This window comes from Oncorhynchus masou, chromosome 33, assembly GCF_036934945.1.
Source record: "Oncorhynchus masou masou isolate Uvic2021 chromosome 33, UVic_Omas_1.1, whole genome shotgun sequence".
Classification (NCBI taxonomy): Eukaryota; Metazoa; Chordata; class Actinopteri; order Salmoniformes; family Salmonidae; genus Oncorhynchus; species Oncorhynchus masou.
In genome coordinates this window covers 9,482,560-9,506,378 of record NC_088244.1, presented here as the reverse complement: position 1 = coordinate 9,506,378, position 23,819 = coordinate 9,482,560, and the positions used below count along the sequence as shown (strand labels likewise).

At 45.5% G+C, this 23,819-nt stretch overlaps 2 protein-coding genes across 7 annotated transcripts in view; one reads left to right on the top strand and one right to left on the bottom strand.

Moving 5' to 3' along the window:
- On the top strand, positions 1-3,792 carry LOC135527796 (sorting nexin-21-like). 2 transcript variants are annotated; one of them, XM_064956377.1, is made up of 4 exons: positions 1-177; positions 893-1,175; positions 1,543-1,700; positions 1,775-3,792. In XM_064956377.1, exons 2-4 carry the CDS (start codon positions 905-907, stop codon positions 2,543-2,545), a joined length of 1,200 nt encoding a protein of 399 aa, XP_064812449.1. In that variant the 5' UTR covers positions 1-177; positions 893-904; the 3' UTR covers positions 2,546-3,792. The 2 variants fall into 2 exon arrangements, with proteins under 2 accessions (XP_064812449.1, XP_064812448.1); XM_064956376.1 differs by having other exon boundaries at positions 4-173.
- Positions 3,793-3,864: 72 nt separating this feature from the next.
- LOC135527795 (inositol 1,4,5-trisphosphate receptor type 3-like) overlaps positions 3,865-23,819 on the bottom strand; it is a 46,377-nt gene continuing 26,422 nt past the window's right edge. For 2 of the 5 annotated variants that reach the window (XM_064956371.1, XM_064956373.1), the window contains exons 24-58: positions 23,750-23,804; positions 23,052-23,217; positions 22,698-22,865; positions 22,220-22,294; positions 21,976-22,104; positions 21,702-21,824; positions 20,905-21,105; positions 20,408-20,659; positions 20,032-20,157; positions 19,486-19,611; positions 19,216-19,336; positions 18,489-18,664; positions 18,042-18,190; positions 17,738-17,846; positions 17,489-17,579; positions 17,108-17,283; positions 16,244-16,391; positions 15,874-16,022; positions 13,236-13,436; positions 12,967-13,077; positions 12,757-12,852; positions 12,500-12,601; positions 12,293-12,376; positions 11,227-11,337; positions 10,881-11,073; positions 10,252-10,371; positions 9,835-10,007; positions 9,499-9,663; positions 9,135-9,324; positions 6,400-6,501; positions 6,092-6,213; positions 5,791-5,956; positions 5,526-5,686; positions 5,040-5,201; positions 3,865-4,577 (exon numbers count right to left, since the gene is read on the bottom strand). In XM_064956371.1, the coding sequence (XP_064812443.1) occupies positions 4,449-4,577; positions 5,040-5,201; positions 5,526-5,686; positions 5,791-5,956; positions 6,092-6,213; positions 6,400-6,501; positions 9,135-9,324; positions 9,499-9,663; positions 9,835-10,007; positions 10,252-10,371; positions 10,881-11,073; positions 11,227-11,337; positions 12,293-12,376; positions 12,500-12,601; positions 12,757-12,852; positions 12,967-13,077; positions 13,236-13,436; positions 15,874-16,022; positions 16,244-16,391; positions 17,108-17,283; positions 17,489-17,579; positions 17,738-17,846; positions 18,042-18,190; positions 18,489-18,664; positions 19,216-19,336; positions 19,486-19,611; positions 20,032-20,157; positions 20,408-20,659; positions 20,905-21,105; positions 21,702-21,824; positions 21,976-22,104; positions 22,220-22,294; positions 22,698-22,865; positions 23,052-23,217; positions 23,750-23,804 (4,928 nt within the window). In that variant the 3' untranslated portion in view covers positions 3,865-4,448. The remainder of the gene's footprint in view (positions 4,578-5,039; positions 5,202-5,525; positions 5,687-5,790; positions 5,957-6,091; positions 6,214-6,399; positions 6,502-9,134; positions 9,325-9,498; positions 9,664-9,834; positions 10,008-10,251; positions 10,372-10,880; positions 11,074-11,226; positions 11,338-12,292; positions 12,377-12,499; positions 12,602-12,756; positions 12,853-12,966; positions 13,078-13,235; positions 13,437-15,873; positions 16,023-16,243; positions 16,392-17,107; positions 17,284-17,488; positions 17,580-17,737; positions 17,847-18,041; positions 18,191-18,488; positions 18,665-19,215; positions 19,337-19,485; positions 19,612-20,031; positions 20,158-20,407; positions 20,660-20,904; positions 21,106-21,701; positions 21,825-21,975; positions 22,105-22,219; positions 22,295-22,697; positions 22,866-23,051; positions 23,218-23,749; positions 23,805-23,819) is intronic. The other 3 variants (XM_064956372.1, XM_064956374.1, XM_064956375.1) reach the window with 3 other exon arrangements.

Sequence of the window (23,819 nt, the reverse complement as noted above, 5' to 3'; positions counted from 1 at the left end):
ATCTACCTTCAATTGGATGCGATCCGCCAACACAATTCCGAAGAAGAAGACATTCAGGGCCGCATCCAGAGGTAAGAGGTCGGACAGACTGTCCTAAATAAGTTTGGGAGAGAGACCGAAGCGGCACAATGCTGAGGAAATAAGGCTGGGTGCTTTACGGATCCATCATAACAGTGAGTAAGAGTTACAACTCTAACTTAGCTACTTTTTTTTAGCTAGCTAAATAAATTCAAGTAACTACGTAATTAGCTAGCTAAATAGTTTTTCCTCGCTACAGTAGCATGCTGCCTCGTTGCTATAGCTACGTTAACAAGTTAATTAGTTAAATAAGCTGATTTGACCTGCTAACTAACGTTATCTATTTGTTAGCTTCGCTTAGCTACCTAGTTAGATGAAGTTAGGTAATCCTGTTTAGGTAGTCTTGCGAGCTAGCCAATCTATTTTGCATTTGTAACTAGCTAGCTTGTCTGCTACTGTAACTAGGTAGGTTTTCTTTCCCTTCTAGTTAAAGTCGTTGACAATACATTGTGCACGTTGGCGCTCTTGTCTTGGTTGCATACATGTATGTTTTTAGTGTTTTAAACTATCAGACAAACGCAATATTTAAAGAACCGCTAACTAGTTAGATATAAAAGTAGCTATTGTCTTTTAAGACCCCCTACTCGAAGTGTCTGGTTTCGGGATTTCTGTTATTCATAAACTACAATGTTTCCAGTCAAACATTCTAGCTGGGCGTGTAACGTTAGTCACCTATTTGACCTGAGCTGTTACCATACGAAATAATGATTTGATATTTACTATTATAAGATGACTTACACCTACATGGATTTCTTGTAGGTTGTACACTAAACTTACTGTCTGAAATCAAATGAGATGTCAAACTATTTCCTAGTGGTCTGATGGGATGGCTTCTAAGCTATTGGACAGACTGCGACGGACACTGTTCAAAGAAGGAGAAGTAGTTGCTAGGGAGTCAATTGATGTACCAGAGGACAGCTTCCCAGAGAGTTCTGAGTTAGAGGACGACACAGAGTGTCTCTCAGAGCGGCTTGGGGGAACACTCTGCTTCGATGGGGAGAGAGCCATGGAATCAGAAGACCCAGGTGCGGCCTCGGGACCAGACAGTGATTCAGACTTCCTTGGAGAGACCGTAGAGGATGGATTCAGCAGCACAGGTAATGTAGATCTTTGCAGCAACTAAAATAGGTGCCGTTACTCATTTAAGTGCTGTTACTGTTCTATATTTAGTTGCAGGAACTTTGCAATCCTTTTTGAGCTAATATTCTGAGGTGCAGGAATGAAAGCAGTAGAATATTTGAGGTTGCTGCTGAGCATCCACAACTGTGATTATGTATGGACAATGATGTACTATTAGGCACAGTCAACTGAAACAGTCTGACCAGAATAACAATTGCATTCATTCCACGGTATCCTGTTTTCTTGAAACCGCAAATTTCCTTGAAGGTTTTTCAGTCTGATCGTTCTCAGTTTAGATGAGTGGTTTTAGGGCAGTCTGAGCTGATGTCTCTCATTGTTCCTCAGACACCAGCCCAGTGGGCCTGTCTCCTGGAGGCTCATCCCTGCTCACATGTCAGCTGCAGGAGACCTGGAGGAGCTTACAGAGCTGCAGTGTGCCTGAGAAGCTGGTGTTTGAAGTGACTGATGCCAGTGTGGTGCCAGAGAGCTCCTCCAAGTATGTGGTAAGTGTGAAACAGCAGAGATGAAAGTCTATTCCCTGGCTAAGCCTGTGTGTGACATCTCTCCCTCTCCTCAGCTCTACACCATCCATGTAATCCAGTCTGGGATGTTTGACAAAACCCCGGCCGTCATCACCCGGCGATACACCGACTTCGAGCGTCTGCACAGCCGCCTTCGCCGTCGTCACGGGGACCACATGGAGCGTGTATGTTTCCCCCGCAAGAGGCTGCGCAAGAACTTTGTGGCAGAGACCATCGCCAAGCGGAGCCGGGCGTTTGAGCAGTACCTGGCCCACATGCACTCACTGGCTGAGCTGCGGCGCTCGCCCACCTTCCTGGAGTTCTTCTATCTGGGTGACCTGCAGGCTGGCCAGATGCTGATGCGTGTGGGCCGTTACCAGGAGGGCCTAGGCCCTCTGCTCAACGGCCTGAGGCTCCAGGAGAAGCTAGGCTGTGAGCAGCAGGGGATACAGCAGCCTCACCACCAGCAGCGCACCCACTGGCTCTTCACCCTGTTGGCCCTGGTGACCTGCTTCCAGGAGCTGGAGCAGCTGGGGGAGGCCCAGGAGTACTGTGACCGAGCCCTGAGGGACCTGGCCCCCTCACAGGAGGCCCTGCAGCAGCACCTCTTTCACCCACTGCTCATCCCTCTCCTCCAGACCAACGTCAGCTTGTCGTGGAAGATCTCCAAGGATAAGCGGCGGTGGGAGGTGCTGCTACAGGAGATCCAGGACTCTGGGGCTGATGTAGGGAACCAGCCCAGCCTGAAGGAGTACCTGATGAAGGAAAACCTGGTGGAGAGCGAGGGAAACACTAAGGCCAAGGTCAAACGGGACGACGCCACTTAACCCGACGATAATGGTACTCCAGTTAGTTATGAGGAATGCACTTCATGTAGCCTTGCAATGAGTTATTTGGTCTCTTTTGACATGTATTTTCTACAGCAGTCTGGACTGTTAGCCATTCTAATATATACACTCAACTGACCAAGTCATACACAATAAGCAGAAAACAATCACATTGTATAGAATGTCTCCAAAGTTCCAAGTATTCACTTAGCTTTACCTTGTAAATTGAAAACACTAAAGTTATTTCAATCATTATATTTATGATACAGCTGCTTTGTAGCAAATACTAATATTTTTATTAAACATTGTATTTTTCCTGGTCAATATTTCAAGTACTGCTGCTTTTAAAACCTTTTTCTTTTAATTATGCCATTCAGAATCTTGATGTGAGTGGATGAATAACTTTTAAGATAAAAAGGATCACAGTTCATTTTGATAAGGGAACAGGGATTTTCAAAGGCACATTTTCCACTAACTAATTTTCTACCTGTTACACGTGGGTGTTATTTGCTTGTTTACACAGTAAAGAATTAAGGGAAAACAATAGATGTCTGAGCTCTCGACAAAGCACTCCTAAATCTGTCAATGAATTTTAACCAACCTTAGGGAATTGTTAATAGCCCAGATTATTCAAAGAATGTGTTTTATTGATCTGCTTCGAGTATGCAGCCTCTGTACCTTTTTAGATTTGAGTCAGTATAGACTTACATGAGGGAAAAGCATGTTGGTCTTCCAATTCTCAGATTTGGTCCTCTTCATATGCCATAAGGGGGAGTGAGAGGGCACAGGGAGGGAGCCAATTCACAGCTGGAAGTGTGAGACTGTTTTAGACAAGAGGTATGATGGAACAGTGTGTTTTTTTTATATATATTTTTTTGCCACATTCATTGAAATGGGTCCTGTATTACAGAGCACAGTAACCATGCGATTTAGTGCAAAAAAAAAGGTACCTTCCTACTCTGAAAGAATAGGCTGTAGTTGTCGTACTTTAGTTGCTTGAGTGACAATTCCAAACGAATGTAAAAATGTTAGCCTAGATGAAAGCACTTGCAACAATGCATTTCAAAGTGCCTGCCTTTTTTTTTTATATATATATATATATATATATATATTGTGAACTCTAGCCTTAACTCTGTATGCTTAACCAAATCCTATTTTCAGAGTACATCCTCAATTATTTCCTTTGTATTAACTTTTTAATATTATTGGAATATATTTTGTTGAATAAATCTATCCTAAAAAATGTAGTGAAGGCTTACTTTTTCCATTTGGAAGAAATTGCATACTATTACTGGCATGTTGTATAGACGTAAACACAGTTAGAATCAAATACATTTTACTGATGTGCTTTCAGAAGATAACATTCAAGTTTCCATTTCTCCAAGAGGAGCCAATACAACGGAGACATTGACAAGTAGACGTATTCCAAGCCAAATCTCTGCGTGCTTCAGACAAACACTTGGTGCTCGTCATGGACCTACTGTAGTAATCTGTACATTGTTACTATGTTTCTAATATAATGGATGGACGTGTTGCTTCTTGCTTTGCCGCAGTATCACATTCCAATGTTGTCATCTGAGGTGTGTTTGCAACAGTGCAATGCCATTAATCAATTGCTCCGATTGCCTGGACCAAGAACAGAGATTGATCATGTTCTTCTTTCTCCAGACGTTACTGGAAGCGTTGAAGCCCTTTTTTTTAAGGAGAAACAAATGGAGTGGAATTACAAAGAACCCAACCTCAGTAACTCAGTCCTGTCAGCATCAGTCACAACTAAAAACATTGTTTAACATGTGATTGATGGTTCCATCACAGACCGTTGGCTGATCTTGGCCAGTATCGATAGGCTTAGCGGACTCAGTCTTTTGGCAAAGCGTGGTGGCACAGTAAGACAGGACATCAATCAGGGTTTGTTGGACATCGGATGGTTTCCTCCAGCAACACTAGGGGACATGCTAGCAGCACCAGCTCCTCCTCCTGATTGGACATCCACAAAGCCCAGCCGCTGCCGCCTCTTCCTCTGATCCGTCATCTACACAGGAAACAGTATGTCAGCCAGCTAGGCCTGGACATCCTCCTGGAGACACTAGCTTATATCATGAGGACATCAGTTAACCAACTTGTACTAATTCTACCATTTTTTTCTTTCCCCTTCTCCAAAATAGATCAGCATCATAGGTATCTTATTTTGTCATTATTATAGTATGCTACTTTCCCTTGATAAGAGATGTGAATAAGTGCATTGTATATTGTTCCGGAGCTGGCCAGCTCCTCAATGTCTCTGACAAGAGACTAGGGGCTAGATTCTATCCGTACTGCTGAAGAGCCGTGACATCGTTCGATTTGAAATTTAAAAAGGTAATTTCCGATTGAGCCGACATGCAGCGTTTTAAACCGTAAATGAAGGCTTCGCGAACACGAACATTTTAAATTTTCAATCGCACTATAAAGTCTCTTCTGCAATACGGATTGAATCTCGGCCTGTGTGTTATACCTGCTCTTTGAGCTCTGTTAGCTGTCCTGTGAGTTGGCTGACCACGTTCATAGTGGACGTCAGTCTGTCCTGCAGGTTCCTCATCTCGTTCTGGTCAGCGTCTCCATCTGTCACCACCAGGGACATGGCCTGCATGCGGGGGAACCAGTCCAGGTTCTTACTCTGAGACAGACGGGGGGAGGACATGTAGAATCAGTGGCAGTGCTCTTCCCTAGCAACAGATGACCCCAGAGACAAAGGTATCCAATGCTACTTAGAATAAGTGGCAGTGCTCTTCCCTAGCAACAGATGACCCCAGAGACAAAGGTATCCAATGCTACTTATATTAAGTGGCAGTGCTCTTCCCTAGCAACAGATGACCCCAGAGACAAAGGTATCCAATGCTACTTATAATAAGGGTACGTTGTAAACTGGTTTCAGTGAGAGTTATTCTAGAGGTGGTTGTGTTAACCAATTAAAATAGAACTCAACCAGCTATTGCTGTACCTTTATCATGAGGGCCACATAACTCTCTGGTCCAGTGTAGTCCGTGTTGTTCTTCTCGCGAACAAGCACGATGAAATACAGGTAGTTCCAGATGTTGTGTTCCAACTTTATGTGCTCCTCAAAAGACACCGTTTTATTGTCAAACTTGTCCCTCTCCAGACCTGCAGGGAGTTTCAGGTTGAATGTTCAGATTGCATAACATGAGATCATAATCACACCATGGTTATTTTTTTTGTTCCTTTCACAAAAAATCTATTGGTCTCACCACAGATGAAGCAGGTGGTCTTGAGGACCTCCTCTTTCTTCTGTTTCTCACTACGCAAGTCAGCGAAGGTGTCGATGATGACACCAAAGATCAAGTTGAGTACGATGATGATGACAATGAAGTAGAAGAGGAGATCGTAGATGACGCGGGCTGGGAACAGTGTCTCCTGCAAGGTACGCAATGACGTAAATTGTTCAAATGTAAATATGAATGTTGGCTTGTGGAACATTTTGTACTCTTGACATGAAGTGATACTGATGGATTGTAAGTAGGTGTGTGTGTGGTGGGTCTTCGTTCGTACGTTTTTGGAGGGCCTGCGTAGCACGTCTCCCACCCCTCCACCGTTCCTCAAGCCATGGTTCAGCACAGTGACAATGCACATGAGCAGAGTGTCACAGGCCCGCTCCGAATTGTTCTCCTCTGCTAAACCGTAAAATTGTTTAGCTATGTACCACTCACACCAGACTTTTTAAAGCACATTTTTACAAATCATCCATCCAAAATGTGTTTATTATTATTTAACTTGTATTTCCTATCCAAACCCATCATACGATGAGGGTAACTTAACAATTAAAGGAGCAATAGAAGAGACAATAAATAGAGACTAACCCTCAAGTTCAGCAAGGAGTCCTGCCTTGGCAGTGCAGCTGACTCCATCTCTACTGCAGGTGTTCAGAAAGTCTTGGGATGCCTCCTCATTGCCATGTCGCCCTGCAGAATATGATCCCAAATTAAATCCCAACCCTACAGTATACCATACACTGAACATAAAGTACGTTTTTAGTTTTTGTAAAAACTGATTCGGCTTATCAACCAGCTAATTATTAGAATCAGGTGCGCTAGAGGGTTGGAGTGAACCTACAGGAGGGTAGCTCTCCAGGAACAGGGTTGGAGTGAAAACCTACAGGAGGGTAGCTCTCCAGGAACAGGGTTGGAGTGAAAACCTACAGGAGGGTAGCTCTCCAGGAACAGGGTTGGAGTGAAAACCTACAGGAGGGTAGCTCTCCAGGAACAGGGTTGGAGTGAAAACCTACAGGAGGGTAGCTCTCCAGGAACAGGGTTGGAGTGAAAACCTACAGTGCCTTGCGAAAGTATTCGGCCCCCTTGAACTTTGCGACCTTTTGCCACATTTCAGGCTTCAAACATAAAGATATAAAACAATTTTTTTGTGAAGAATCAACAACTAGTGGGACACAATCATGAAGTGGAATGACATTTATTGGATATTTCAAACTTTTTTAACAAATCAAAAACTGAAAAATTGGGCGTGCAAAATTATTCAGCCCCTTTACTTTCAGTGCAGCAAACTCTCTCCAGAAGTTCAGTGAGGATCTCTGAATGATCCAATGTTGACCTAAATAACCAATGATGATAAATACAATCCACCTGTGTGTAATCAAGTCAGTTTCAAAATACAGTTTTATATCTTTATGTTTGAAGCCTGAAATGTGGCAAAAGGTCGCAAAGTTCAAGGGGGCCGAATACTTTCGCAAGGCACTGTACATGAGGGTAGCTCTCCAGGAACATGGTTGGAGTGAAAACCTACAGGAGGGTAGCTCTCCAGGAACAGGGTGGGAGTGAAAACCTACAGGAGGGTAGCTCTCCAGGAACAGGGTGGGAGTGAAAACCTACAGGAGGGTAGCTCTCCAGGAACAGGGTTGGAGTGAAAACCTACAGGAGGGTTGCTCTCCAGGAACAGGGTTGGAGTGAAAACCTACAGGAGGGTAGCTCTCCAGGAACAGGGTTGGAGTGAAAACCTACAGGAGGGTAGCTCTCCAGGAACCCTGCGATACACTGACCAATGACCATACATGTTTGCTTTTTATCATATGTTATTGTACCGTCCATACGCTGACTGCTAGTACAGGCTACCTGTCTGATGGTCCAGTAAGGTAATTAGCCTTGCTCAAGCCTTGGCGTGCCATAACCTATCATAGGAGCAGGAGCCTATATCCGGTTTCTGTAGCATGAGATAGCTTGATGTACAAGTACACCCCAATTACTTTTCAATACATTTCTAAACAAGTATTAAGAACCTTTTTTTGGAGAAAAAAAAACCAAGTAGTTGAATATTGGAATGAACTTGCAAAAAAACGACTCAAATACGCTGACATAAATACACTCCCATGAATTTTATCCAGGTATTTGAAAGTACACAACATGACCAAAAGTATGTGGACACCTGCTCATCGAACATCTTATTCCAAAATCATGGTCATTAACATGGAGTTGGTCCCCCCTTTGCTGCTATAACAGCCTCCACTCTCCTGGGAAGTCTTTCCACTAGATGTTGGAACATTGACGTGGGGTCTTGCTTCCATTCAGCCACAAGAGCATTAGTGAGATCGGGCGTTTCAATTCATCCCAAAGGTGTTCGATGGGGTTGAGGTCAGGGCTCTGTGCAGGCCAGTCAAGGGGACATTGTGATGCTGAAACAGGAAAGGGCCTATCCCCCTACAGCCCCAGATCATTATTCCTCCTCCACCAAACTTTACTTTTGGCACTATGCATTCGGGCAGGCAGGGTTCTACTGGCATCCACCAAACCCAGACTCATCCATCGGACTGCCAGGTGGTGAAGCGTGATTCAACACTCCAGAGAACAAATTTCCACTGTTACAGAGTCCAATGGCGGCGAGCTTTACACCACTCCAGCTGACGCTTGGCATTGCGCATGGTAATCTTAAGCTTGTGTGCGGCTGCTTGGCCATGGAAACCCATTTCATGAAGCTCCCGACAAACAGTTATTGTGCTGCCGTTGCTTCCAGAGGCAGTTTGTAACTCAGTAATGAGTGTTACAACCGAGGACAGATGTTTTTACATGATACAGCACTTTGCGATCCTGTTATGTGAGCTTCTGTGGCCTACCACTTCGCGGCTGAGCTGTTGTTGCTCCTAGACTTTTCAACTTCACAATAACAGCACTTACAGTTGACCAGGGCAGCTCTCGCAGGGCAGAAATTTGACGAACTGACTTGTTGGAAAGGTGGCATCCTATGACGGTGCCACATTGAAAGTCACTGAGCTCTTCAGTAAGGCCATTATAATTCCAGTGTTTGTCTATGGAGATTGCATGACTGTGTTCTCGATGTTATACACCTGCCAGCAACAGTAATGTATTTAAATAACAAAACCAGGTCTGAACTGAATGCTAGTCTATTGCAGGGCCTTATCTAAGCAGAGGTGCATCAGGGTCCCATTTCTTGCAGTCTTTGGTATGACTCGGCAGAGGGTGGAACTCCCAATATCAGGGCGGACACTCTAACCACAAGGCAAATGAGTTGGTGATGGTCCAGTAAGTCAGGTGTCTGCGGCACGGTCTGTCTGAGTCTCATGGTCCAGTACCTGAGGTTATCTGAGGCAGTGGGTCCACCTCCATGATGAAGTCATTCTTGAGGCAGAGGAAGCCCACGATGGAGAACAGGTAGACCAGGATGATGGCCAGCAGGGCAGTGAGCAGGATGGAGCGCCCATTCCTGGTCACACTCTTTATCACGTTGAACAGCGTCTCCTCTCGGTAGATCAGATCAAACAGCTACACACACACACACACACACACACACACACAACAAAAAGCACAAAAACAAATCCTAGGGTCTTTGTGTGTATGTAGATGTGTGTGTATGCTGAATGATGTAATGCCAGGTGATTGGTACTTATTGCCAGTAATATTATTAACATAACGTTGTGAGTCATAAGGGTCACCCACCAGGAAGCTGTAGAACAGCTCGTGGACACAGAGGCCCAGGGTGCTGGTCAGAACATAGGCCAGGTGATACAGGAACTCCACGTCCATCACCATCGCACGGTAGCCCATGATAAATGTCCCGTTGTTGCCCACAAAGCTCACCACAAACACTATCTTATTTATCAGCTGTGGAGAGGAACAGATGAACAGTCATTGGATCACCATGTTGTCAGTGATATTCAGCATATTTATCGATAAGTTTAACAGAACCCGGCTCTAGCCTACGAGACCAATCCTAACCTCCACATAAATGTTTCACTTCGTCTCCCAGTTGGAATTAACTCAAGTGAGGCTTACATTGAGGGTTCCCAGTAGGATGAGAGTGGGACCGATGCCAAAGTAGTAGATGGAGCGCAGTATAAGGGCCACGGTGAAGGGCCTGAGGCCGTAACCCTGGGAGAACATTCCCATGACAGACAGACCCAGGAAGCCCCAGAACAGCATGGACAGCATTGAGTCGTCTATCGCACCTAGGGGACAGCAATCACAACATGAAACATTTAGTTTCTTTGTCTTCATTAAGTACACAGGATGAGGATTCTGGGAACACACCCACACCAGTGGAGGCTGCTGAGCGGAGGGCAGCTCATACCACTCCATTCCAGCCATTGTTATAAAACACGGATTTCATATGTTCGGTATCATTCCCTTCCAGACATTATTATGAGCCGTCCTCTCCTCACCAGCCTCCACTGACATGAACACAAGCCTCACCTTGGCCTGAGTCGTAGGGGTAGAAAAACGCGATGATGAGGTTGATGAAGACGGCCAGGTTAAAGGAGATGCTGCCCCAGGTGCTCATCCTGCGAGAGAACCAAAACAGCACCGGCATACCTGAAACACAAACACCCTTCAGTGCTTCTACACCTGCATTGCTTGCTGTTTGGGGTTTTAGGCTGGGTTTCTGTACAGCACTTTGAGATATCAGCTGATGTACGAAGGGCTATATAAATATATTTGATTTGATCACCACACAGCATCCGAGTGAGTGAGTGAGTGAGTGTGAATGAGTGATTAAAGCCAGTGAGTGAGTGAGTGAGTGATTAAAGCCAGTGAGTGAGTGAGTGATTAAAGCCAGTGAGTGAGTGAGTGAGTGAGTGAGTGATTAAAGCCAGTAGAACTTGGACAGCGGCATCAGAAGAGCCAAGCTTATATTTTAATAATTTAGACACTTTTATCCAGAGCGACAGTTAGTGTATTCATCTTAAGATAGCTAGTTGGGACAACCACATATCACAGTCATAGTAAGTAGATCTTGACCTCAATAAGTAGTCATCATCGAAGTCAGTCTCAGTAGGAAAAGACAGGTGCGAGTGTTAGTTCGTGGAATTGTTTTTGCTTACTGCGGAGCTTCTTCTGCCATTCCATCTCGTTGTGGAGGAAGGAGGCCTGTTGGAAGAAGTGTGTGACCTTGCTGCCCTGCTCGTCCTGCTCAGTGGTGTTGAACACACGGAACTTGGACTCCTCCATCAGGAACTCACAGATGGGATGAATGGGGAACACGATCTGCTCCATGCTGCGGTCCTCACGCACAATCTGACCGGAAGACAGGCGGACAGGGACAAGTTAGGACAGTGGTCTTTTGCAGTCGGGCACTTCAGTTCAAGTGAACTTCAGACTATTCACAATGAGCAAGCTTGACTACTGTAGTACGGGGTGAATGGAGGGGAGAAGTGTTGCTGTGGAGACCTCTATCTGTGAAGTGTGTTGGTCATAGAACTCCAGTGGGTCCTGCTCCTCGATCTCCAACGGCACCGTAGATTTCAACATCTGAGAGAGTGGTCTGTTGTTCAGGTTCAGCTGCAGGAAGTCAACAGGAGAAACAGAGGTTTAGCTACAGGAAGTCAACAGGAGAAACAGAGGTTCAGCTACAGGAAGTCAACAGGAGAAACAGAGGTTCAGCTACAGGAAGTCAACAGGAGAAACAGAGGTTTAGCTACAGGAAGTCAACAGGAGAAACAGAGGTTCAGCTACAGGAAGTCAACAGGAGAAACAGAGGTTCAGCTACAGGAAGTCAACAGGAGAAACAGAGGTTCAGCTACAGGAAGTCAACAGGAGAAACAGAGGTTCAGCTGCAGGAAGTCAACAGGAGAAACAGAGTTCAGCTGCAGGAAGTCAACAGGAGAAACTCTCCTGCTCTTTTTGAACTTTTCCTGTTGAAAAACAATATCCCAGTAATGTACACACACTTAAAGGTAAAAAAATATATAGTTTGAGCACCTTCGACCCCCCCAAGAAGACTGGAGTAGGACTAACAACATCAGAGAGCATCATTAGTGAATCAAAACATCCTGACTTTCCCCATTCAGCGTGTGTTTCCATTCTAGATCCACAGCTACTCCTTCCAAGGCATGGTTTATGTTAAACCGTTTCCAGGCATATAAACGAAGCACGAATATGCTAATATCCCCATTTGACGGCATGGTGCTTGCAATGCCAGGATAGTAGGTTTGATTCCTGGTGCCACTCATATGGGCGTCATATAATTAGTGTCTGCTAATGATCTTATTATATTAAAATCAGTTGTTAAACAAAGATTGCAGTGAGTCTGCTGCCATTGATGCGAGCAGCTGTAGCATAGACGTAGAGGTAATGTGAAGGGAGGCCGTTCACAGGACAACTTCCTCCAATTAATAAGAAAAGCAGATATACTGAAACTTTGTACAAACGAACTGACTTTAAAATAAACACACGTTGGAAAGGCTACAAAGAATTAACAGACAAACGTGATGAAACGAGAGCGAGAAACACTGACCATCGAGGATATACCCTCCTCTCCCGCTTCGGTCCTCTTTGCAGGTTTCAGCAGATTGAGCAGGATCTTATTGTGCCTCGCCAGCTGACCAAAACATGGCCCACAATCATAAGCATAACAGGTGAAAGCATTATTCTCTAACATTAACTAATTACGTTATTAAAAGAGTGCATAAATATACTTCGTTAATCTGAAGAGGACCATTACCTGAAGTGCCAGGATGTAAATGTTGTGGCCGACCTCTTGAGGTGACACCACTCCAACTTCACACTCACTCTCCTGCTGATAGGCTTTCTTTATCACCTCTACCTGGGGGCAGAGTAGAATACTGATGTTGGCTGAAGTCTACTGTACAATTCTGCACCGTCCTGTGTGTGGCCGCTTCAGAGGTTAGTTATAAAGAAGAATGAGGAGAAAGAATAGAGGGAGAAGAAGAAGAAATAGAAATGGGTCTTTGCTCTGACCAGTTCCCGAGGTCGGAGGTTAAACAGTATCCTCTCTGCATTCTCGTTGTCATGGCGACTCTCCATCAGAGCTAGCAGCAGCTTGGAGGCGTTGTCCTGGAAACAGGAGAAACAATACCGTCACTGACCATGTCATTTCAGAGGTATGACACAGAGAGGAGTTAGGACACAGAGATCTATATTTATAAAGTAGAACAACAGGAAGTGAACCTTGAGCTGCAGCACCATCTCCATGCGGTAACAACACAGAGGACTGATGTCATTCAGTATGAGGGCTGTGATGATGTCGATGCCGTTGGACTCATGGGCCACTATACAGGTCTACAGAAACAGACAGTTATTATCACAACATGACAAAGTATCTGTGTTATGTCTGTAACCTCACAGAACTTTTAATAAACCTAATTTCTGGCAGTATTATCAAAGTATCTGTCTGAAGAAAAACAACAATCCTGTCGAACTGTGTGCGATTATCTGACCTGGTTCTCGTGGCAGGGGCCCTGGCAGTACTCTGTGAGCGTCTCCAGGGTCTGGGTGATGAGGTCCACGTTGCTCTCGTTAATGTAGAGGCCCAGCAGGCCCAGGCCTCCTGTGGTGCTGCCACACATGACGTCCAGAAACTGCAGTGTCTCACACACCAGGTTGTAGTTGGTCTTGTTGTTCTGGCAGCGCAGGAAGTTCTGGGAGGAAAGGGAAGGATGGTCAGTCATTTTGGGTTGCTGGGTTAAACAGACATTTTCAGTTTCATCACCGGTAGCTACTACCTCATAGCTGAGTTTTGTATAATGACGTCAGCAGAGAGTAAATTGCAGTAGTATCAGTAGTAGCAGTAACAGTAGTAGTAGTAACAGTAGTAGTAGTAACAGTAGCAGTAACAGTAGTAGTAGTAGTAGTAGTATCAGTAGTAGTAGTAACAGTAGTAGTAGTAGTATCAGTAGTAGTAGTAGTATCAGTAGTAGTAGTAGTAGTAGCAGTAGTAGTAGTATCAGTATTAGTAGTAACAGTAGTAGTAGTAACAGTAGCAGTAACAGTAGTAGTAGTAGTAACAGTAACAGTAGTAGTAGTAGCAGTAACAGTAGTAGTAGTATCAGTAGTAGTAGTAACAGTAGTAGTAGTAGTATCAGTAGTAGTAGTAGTATCAGTAGTAGTAGTAGTAGTATCAGTAGTAGTAGTAGTAGCAGTAGTAGTAGTATCAGTAGTAGTAGTAACAGTAGTAGTAGTAACAGTAGCAGTAACAGTAGTAGTAGTAGTAACAGTAACAGTAGTAGTAGTAGTAGTAGTATCAGTAGTAGTAGTATCAGTAGTAGCAGTAACAGTAGTAGTAGTAACAGTAGCAGTAACAGTAGTAGTAGCAGTAGTAGTATCAGTAGTAGTAGTAGTATCAGTAACAGTAGTAGTAGTATCAGTAGTAGTAGTATCAGTAGTAGTAGTATCAGTAGTAGTAGTAACAGTAGTAGTAGTAACAGTGGCGGTGGTAGTATCAGAAGCGGTGGTAGTGTAGCGGCGGTGGTAGTGGTATCGGTGGTAGTGGCAACAGTAACGGTGGTAGTAGTGGTATCGGTGGTAGCGGTAACAGTAGTAGCGGTATCGGTGGCGGCGGTGGTAGTGGTAGTGGTATCGGTGGTAGTAGTAGTAGTGGTAGTAGTAGTAGTAGTAGTAGTAGTAGTAGTAGTAGTAGTAGTAGTATCAGTAGCAGCAGTATCAGTAGTAGTAGTAGTAGCAGCAGTATCAGTATCAGTAGTAGTAGTAGTAGTAGTATCAGTAGTATCAGTAGTAGTAGTAGTAGTAGTAGTAGCAGCAGTATCAGTAGTAGTAACAGTAGCAGTAACAGTAGTAGTAGTAGTATCAGTAGTAGTAGCAACAGTAACAGTAGTAGTAGTAGCAGTAGTAGTAGTAGTAGTAGTAGTATCAGTAGTAACAGTAGTAGTAGTAGTAACAGTAGTGGTAGTAGTAGTAACAGTGGTAGTAGTAGCAGCAGTAGTAACAGTAGTATCAGTAGCAGCAGTAGTAGTAGCAGCACCAGTAACAGTAGTCATAGCAGTAGTAGTAGTAGTGGTAGTAGTAGTAACAGTGGTAGTAGTACATTACATTACATTTAAGTCATTTGGCAGACGCTCTTATCCAGAGCGACCAGAAGTAACAGTCTTAATAGTAATGGTAGTAGTGGTAGTAACAGTAGTAGTGGTAGTAGCAGCAGCAGTAGTAATAGCAGTCTTGGTAGTAGTAGTAACAGTAGTAATGGTAGTAGTAGTAGTAACAGTAGTGGTAGTAACAGTGGTAGTAGCAGTAACAGTAGTAATGGTAGTAGTAACAGTAGTGGTAGTAACAGCAGTAGCAGTAACAGTAGTAGTAGTTGTAACAGTAGTGGTAGTAGTGGTAGTAGTAGTAACAGTAGTAGCAGTAACAATAGTAGTAGCAGTAGTAATAATGGTAGTAGTGGTAGTAGCAGTAACAGTAGTAGTAACAGTGGTAGTAGTGGTAGTAGTAGTAGTAGTGGTAGTAGTAGCAGTAACAGTAGTAGTAGTGGTAGCTGTAGCAGTAGTAATGGTAGTAGCAGTAACAGTAGTAGTAGTAGTGGTAGTAGTAGCAGTAACAGTAGTAGTAGTAGTGGTAGCTGTAGTAGTAGTAGTGGTAGTAGTAGTAGTAGTGGTAGTAGTAGTGGTAGTAGTAGTAGTAGTGGTAGTAGTAATGGTAGTAGTGGTAGTAGTAATGGTAGTAGCAGTAACAGTTGTAGTAGTAGTAGTAGTAGTAGCAGTAACAGTAGTAGTAGTAGTAGTGGTAGTAGCAGTAACAGTTGTAGTAGTAGTAGTAGTAGTAGTGGTAGCTGTAGTAATAGTAGTGGTAGTAGTAGTAGTAGTGGTAGTAGTAATGGTAGTAGTAGTAGTAGTAGTGGTAGTAGTAATGGTAGTAGCACTAACAGTTGTAGTAGTAGTAGTAGCAGTAACAGTAGTAGTAGTAGTAGTGGTAGTAGCAGTAACAGTTGTAGTAGTAGTAGTGGTAGTAGTGGTAGTAGCAGTAACAGTTGTAGTAGTAGTAGTAGTAATGGTAGTAGCAGTAACAGTAGTAGAAGTAGCTGTTTCAGCTGAATCAGTTGTGCTTGTTCTGCCTCTCACCCACCTGTAGGTCCTGGTTGTGATTCTCACAGAGCAGCTGGAGGAAGCGTAGGATGGGTTTCATGATGATAACTGCAGGGCCCATCTCTGTCTCTTGCTGATCAGACTCCGAGGCCGGGACAACGGAGCCAGGTAGAACCGACCCATCAGAGCCTGGCAGGAGACATACCAGGGAGGGAACCATGAACAAAGTGAAATATAATATAATATATATAAGTGAAATACAATATATCCGTACCATATAGACTTACGTACAATACGTAGTCATTGACACACAATCATAGTTTTTTCTGTAAATTACAATAATTATTTCATAACCACGACAGTCGTAACCTGCATTTGACTGTCTGAGATCAGAGTAGTGTCCCTCTCACCAGTCTGAAGGTCTTTGTTAGTCATCTCTCCCACGCTGACTGATACGTTGGCCTTGATGTCCATCTGGGCGTTTATCATCCGGTCGTGGAGGACCTTGAAGAATTTCTCTGACTTGTTGTCCCCCATCATCAGCTTGTAGAAGGAGTTCTGAAGAAAATTCACAAAAATGATCGGTGTGTTGCCCTCCTCCAGTAGTCCTAAGGCCATCTGGGTGCTGTCCTGTGTTATAGCCTACCTGTATCTCTGTGTTGCCCTCCTCCAGTAGTCCTAAGGCCATCTGGGTGCTCTCCTGTGTTATAGCCTACCTGTATCTCTGTGTTGCCCTCCTCCAGTAGTCCTAAGGCCATCTGGGTGCTCTCCTGTGTTATAGCCTACCTGTATCTCTGTGTTGCCCCCCTCCAGTAGTCCTAAGGCCATCTGGGTGCTGTCCTGTGTTATAGCCTACCTGTATCTCTGTGTTGCCCTCCTCCAGTAGTCCTAAGGCCATCTGGGTGCTCTCCTGTGTTATAGCCTACCTGTATCTCTGTGTTGCCCCCTCCAGTAGTCCTAAGGCCATCTGGGTGCTCTCCTGTGTTATAGCCTACCTGTATCTCTGTGTTGCCCCCTCCAGGAGTCCTAAGGCCATCTGGGTGCTCTCCTGTGTTATAGCCTACCTGTATCTCTGTGTTGCCCCCCTCCAGTAGTCCTAAGGCCATCTGGGTGCTCTCCTGTGTTATAGCCTACCTGTATCTCTGTGTTGCCCTCCTCCAGTAGTCCTAAGGCCATCTGGGTGCTCTCCTGTGTTATAGCCTACCTGTATCTCTGTGTTGCCCTCCTCCAGTAGTCCTAAGGCCATCTGGGTGCTCTCCTGTGTTGTAGCCTACCTGTATCTCTGTGTTGCCCCCCTCCATCAGACATATGGCCATCTGGATGCTCTCCTGGAAAATCTTGTTGTTCTTGGTACTCATTATGAGGTCGGTGAAGAGCTTCGTCCCACCCTCCCTGTCCAGATGACACTGAACAGCAGCTACAGCCACCCAGTCCCTTTCCTGCTCAGCACCTAGACATACACATTAACTCATTAACACACCCTGTAAACAGGAACACAGTATAAATAGGAACACAATCAGTATAGACATACACATTAACACATTAACACACACTGTAAACAGGAACACAGTATAAATAGGAACACAATCAGTATAGACATGCACATTAACACAATGTAAATAGGAACAGTCAGTAATAATCTTGTATAAACAAACCTGTTGCTCCAAGTTCAACCAGCTCTGCCTTGTTGTTCTTCTTGTTGGTGAACAGGTAGTTCTGTAGCAGCACCTTCCTCAGTGCAATCCCCTTATTGATGAGAAATTCAGTCACAAAAAAATACATGGTTAGTTTCTTACCCAAATAGTACCTCAATTACACACCTTCATAAAACCTTTATTAAATGCAGTCAGATATTCTACTGGTCAATCTACCAGACCTACACTGACTGGTCATTGAGTCTTCACCTTCTCGTCAAAGCCCAGTGTACGTATGAGCATCTCCTGCAGAATCCTCAGAACCTTGATACAGAGCTTCTCGTCAGAGTTCATCAGGGCTTTCGTGTGCTGAATCAGTCTGGGCCACAGGTACACAGTGACAACGTTAGACCTCCGCCAACTCTTACAAAGACTTGCTCCACTCTATTGAACTAAAACTATTCCTGGGAATGCCCTTTAACTTAGCATTTGGACAAATGTGCATCTGTAAATTCCACTGCGCCGGTCAATAAATACACCCTCCCCACCTCAGGAGGTCAGTCCCTTGGCTTACTTGGAGATGAAGCCTCCTGATTCACAGCGTTGCCGTGCATCCGTTCCCTCCAGGAAGAGGAGTTCAGGCTTCTGCAGGACATCCACCAGAACAGACAGCTCTGCGTTCAACAGCGGCTTCAGACGCTGCTCCAGAGTCCCGATGATGTCCTGAACATCAATCAAATCTAGCTTTATTTTTAAATTTTTTATTATTATTAAAATATCAACACACAATACGATAAAAGATGGAGATAACATCAGTGTAGAGGAACAATGTTTACATCACAGGCAAACAGAGAGAAGGGACAGGGTTATAACCCCGCTGGGTCAAACACCAAACCCTCAGGAACAGTGAACAAACAGAGAGACGGAGGCCAAGGAATTTTCCCACTGCTCTTTCTGTTGTGGCTGAATAAAGTGATGGACACAGGAGGGGAATGGGAGCAGGGTGGATTATGGGTCCAACCTGCAGCTTCTCAATGATGTTCTTGTAGTCCCAGGGGTTGTTGGGGGCAGAGGGGCGGGTGGAGCGGCTGGAGCTCTTGTAGTTGGAGCGGGACAGAGAGTTGAGGGAACTGCTGCTCAGCATGGTGGTGATCTGAGACTCCAGGTCCAGGGGCAGGGATATGGAGCGGTTCTTCGCTGCACACATAAGATTGGAGAAAGTCATCATTAAGATTGAAAGGTACTCCCATTCAAACAATCTTAAGGAATATTTACAAACCTTTATTTAAACTAGGAAAGTCAGTTAAGAACAAATTCTTATTTTCAATGACGGCCTAGGAACAGTGAGTTAACTGTCTTGTTCAGAAGCAGACCGACATATTTTTTTTGTTTTTCTTGTCAGCTCGGGGATTCGATCTTGCAACCTTTCGGTTACTAGTCCAACGCTCTAACCACTATTCTACCTGCTGCCCCGACTTAATGTGACCTTGTGTGTCTAGGCCCTGTATGGCCCTGACTGTGGCCCGGTATGCCCCTGACTTTAGCCCAACTCTGGGCCCTGTATGCCCCTGACTGTAGCCCACCTCTGGGCCCTGTATGCCCCTGACTGTAGCCCACCTCTGGGCCCTGTATGGCCCTGACTGTAGCCCACCTCTGGGCCCTGTATGGCCCTGACTGTAGCCCACCTCTGTGCCCTGTATGGCCCTGACTGTAGCCCACCTCTGGACCCTGCAGTAGGTCCGTCTCACCTGTCAGAGCCAGGGTACGGATGCAGGTCTCCACCAGGCCTCTGTGTTGCTGCTGCAGCCAGGGACATTCCAGCAGACGCATGCTAGACTGGAGCAGCTGCGTTACTGTGGTGTGGTGGGTCTGGTTAAAGGCACAGAGGATATCAGAGTCACACAATGAGAATTCATTACACTTCCTGACTACACAAATACTGTAAGACAATACACAGGCTCTACAGTAAACGTTATATCATGACAAAGCCTCTGAGTAGGTGGCAGCAGTGTGCTGACCTGTAGAGAGGTGCTGTTTTCAGAGAAGGGGGAGCTGAAGAAGGCATTGATGGTGTCAAACACCACATTGATGATGTACTTCTCCAGGATTGGGTCAGTCAGACGCTTCTCTCTCTTGTTACACACCTAGAGGGATTAGAGAGGACAAGAACTATAGATGAAAGGCCGGGGTCACTTTACCCAAAGACCCACGGGTCAGGCAGCATGACCCTGTTAGGGCCCTCTGTTTCACGCCATCATGTGACATGCCTGCATTTTAACCGTTTTATTTAAAGCTTTTTCATCAAACTGTCCCCTTATCTTTTTTTATGTCAGATGGTCCAGCTCCATCCTCAGACAATCGCTTTCATGTTTGATGTAATTCTCATTTCTGGAAAAGGCTTAAAATCCAGGATACAATCTTGCTGCGTCATGTGATTGCGCAAATCACAGAGAGGATGAGACTTGTGGGTGAGAGTGGTCCCATTGATTGGGGAGTGAGACTTACCCTGGCCATGTCCACGTTGTGGGTGAGAGTGGTCCCATTGGTTGGGGAGTGAGACTTACCCTGGCCATGTCCACGATGAAGTCCTCAAACAGTTTCCAGATGTGGTTGCTGGTGTAAATCTCCTTCATCTCTACCTCTGTGTCTACGTAGCAGTGATTCACAAAGTTCACATAGGCAACCTTCACCTGAGGAACACACACACACACACACACACACACACACACACACACACACACACACACACACACACACACACACACACACACAGCTGGGTCAGCCGTCTTTACATTTTGTAACGATAATGTTAACATTACCTTTGCAGGTGTATGTCTGCAGATCATTGCATGCTGCTGTGTTTTTTGTTTTGTTTTTCTAAATGAGGATAATGTAGGCTACTAACCAATTAATTATATGCCTGTTCCATTTGAGACATACCTCTGTGATACAGTCCTCGTGTGTGACCACTCTCACCACGTCCTCTAGGGGCAGCAGCGAGGTACATTTGATCTCTGTGTAAACGTTCTTTCCCTCAGCGCAGGCAGATAGCAGCTCCACCAGAGAGATGTGGTAGCGCAGGGGGCTGTGCTCCTGAACCCCCTCCCTGGACTCTGCCATCAGCTCCAGCATGGTGGAAAATGACGCCTTGTCATTATAAAACACCACCACATCCTCACCGGCGTTGGTTAACTAGAGGGGAGACAACCACACAGTGTGAGATGAACAGTGACGTCATTATCGATGTGATTCATGTGGCTGGATGTGGGTCATCTGTTATTTTAGTAGCGTTTCACACACAAACTTTGGATTGTAAAACAGACTAGACAAGATAAACATGGAAAACAACTGTAGCATTATTTACAACTTTTAGAGGTTGATTCCATACCAATTAAAAAGTCAGGGTTAACAATGCATTGTGGGGGAAGGTTCCTTACCTCAGTCATGATCATGTCCTGACACTTCTTCACATACTTCCCCTCGGCCTTGATGATGGTGTGCAGGAAGTTGAGGTACTGGACGTGGCGTCCGTGAGTGGCCAGGCAGTGGACGAAGTGCTGCAGCACGTTCTCGCTGATCTCTGTACACAGTTGGTAGTTATTACTGAAGATGTGCTGAACCGTCTCAGCCTCCATGAGCTGGAGGGAGAGAAGGAAGGGGGAGAGAGGGGAAGGGGGAGAGAGAGGAAGGGGGAGAGAGGGGAAGGGGGAGAGAGAGAAACGGGGGAAGGGAGAGAGAGAGCGAGGGAGAAAGGGGGAGAGAGAAAGAGAGAGCGAGAGAGAGAGAGAGGAAGGAAGGAACAGAGAGAAAGAGAAAGGGAGAGGGGGAATGGGGAGAGAGAAATGGGGAAGGGAGAGAGGGAGCAAGAGGATGAGAAGGGAGGGGGGAAGGGATAGAGAGGGAGAGATGGGGGGAGAGAGAGAGAGGGGAGGAGAGAGAGAGGAAGGGAGAGGGAGAAGAGAGAGCGAGGGGAAGGGAGAGCGAGGGGAAGGGAGAGAGAGGGGAAGGGAGAGAGAGGGGAAGTGAGAGAGAGGGGAAGCGGAAGGGAGAGCGAGAGGGGAAGGGAGCGAGAGGGGAAGGGAGAGAGAGGGGAAGGGAGAGAGAGGGGAAGCGGAAGGGAGAGCGAGAGGGGAAGGGAGAGAGGGAAAGGGGGAGAGATGGTTCATTAATTACATCTGATGAGAATAGGATGGATTGAAGTAGAAAACTACATGATGTGTGTGAATTCACTCACTCCTGGGTTCAGGAAGAGGCTGAGGTTCTTATGAAGCAGCACCTGGTTCTCCAGGTTCCCCATGCAGAACTTCTGCAGGAACAGGTGAGTGCACCTGATGATCCCTTGCATCTTGGTGTCATGCTGAGAACCAGGAAAGTGAGAGTGAGAGTGAGAGAGAGGTCATGTTATTTAGGGTGGCTTTAAATAACAACACCGGGATGTTTTAGTAGATATGTTAGTATTGGACTATGTGTCTTGTTGTCAGTGTGGGGGTAAGGCACCGTTCACGTACATCCCTCACCTGATCGTATGACACTTGCAGCAGGTCCAGCATCACTTTGTGGGCTCCCATGTTCTTCAGGAGCCTCTGCTGCTTCTTCCACACCCCCGTGCTGCACATCTTATTCAGACGCTCCATGATCTGGAGGAAACAGAATGTCTTCAGAAATACAGCCCAACACTACTCCGCGGGGACTATGGGACATGCTAACCTGGGTGAAGGAAAACGTGACAGCTCCAATGGAAAAGATACACACCTCTCTGACTTTCTGGTAGTTCTCATTGCTCTTATCCGACTGCTCTTTCTTCAGGGTCACATCCTCTAAGTCCATCTAAAAGGAAATAAGAAGTGTTGTTACCACGGTGTTAGTTTCTACACTAAGTGCTGTTAGCACGGTGCTAGTTCCTACACTAAGTGCTGTTAGCACGGTGTTAGTTTCCACACTAAGTGCTGTTAGCACGGTGTTAGTTCCTACACTAAGTGCTGTTAGCATGGTGTTAGCACGGTGTTAGTTCCTACACTAAGTGCTGTTAGCACGGTGCTAGTTCCTACACTAAGTGCTGTTAGCACAGTGTTAGTTCCTACACTAAGTGTTGTTAGCATGGTGTTAGTTCCTACACTAAGTGCTGTTAGCATGGTGTTAGCACGGTGTTAGTTCCTACACTAAGTGCTGTTAGCACGGTGTTAGTTCCTACACTGGTAATAATAGAGTTTCTTCAATATAAAGCCCTAACCTCTACATTTTCATTTTTGTCCTTGTCTTTCTTCCCCTCCCCTCCTCCAGAGCCACTCTTCTTGTCCACCCAGAGCTCAGACTTCTCCACCATGGTGCGGAGAAGGTCAAGATCACTCTTTATCAGCTTGTAGTTATCAACATCCTGCCCCGAGATCAGCAACTGGACCTGAGGACAACATGGAGAGAATTTCAGAGAGACCAGGAAACAAAGATAGCAAGAATATATAGATACTGTATAAGAACGAGATGGCAATAGAGTACTTGACGATACTGTACCAAGTTTATATTGGAGTGCAGGTTGTTTGTTTATTATTTGTTTGCCTTCAGTGATTTCATCATTTTGAATCCTTACCTGTTTAAAGGTGTGCAGCACCTCCTGTCTCTGGCTGAAGTGCTTGAAGAGCAGCTGGAGGGCCCCAGACACCAGTGGAGGGTAATCATGCATGGTGAGGTGAATCAACACCCTCAAGAACATTCGACCTCCCTCATCATCCACCTCTAGTATGCTGTTACCCTTCCTGACAGGAGGACACAGTCACGGGTTAGCATGCTGTTCCCCTTCCTGACAGGAGAACACAGTCACGGGTTAGCATGCTGTTCCCCTTCCTGACAGGAGGACACAGTCACGGGTTAGCATGCTGTTCCCCTTCCTGACAGGAGGACATAGTCACGGGTTAGCATGCTGTTCCCCTTCCTGACAGGAGGACATAGTCACGGGTTAGCATGCTGTTCCCCTTCCTGACAGGAGGACATAGTCACGGGTTAGCATGCTGTTCCCCTTCCTGACAGGAGGACACAGTCACGGGTTAGCATGCTGTTACCCTTCCTGACAGGAGGACATAGTCACGGGTTAGTATGTGCTCCTCTGTATCTCAGTTGGTAGCGTATGGCTCTTGCAATACCAAGATTGTGGTTTCAATTCCCGGGACTGCCCATATGTAAAATGTATGCACGCATGAATGTAAGTCGCTTTGAATAAAGGCATCTGCTAAATGACTTATTATTATAACAACAACACATTCTGGAGAAGGAATTCTGTAGTGAACCTACCCCACACCAAACATGGCCTCTGCCTGATCTCCTATGTGCTGCAGGTTGATGGTGGCTGTTTAAAGACAGA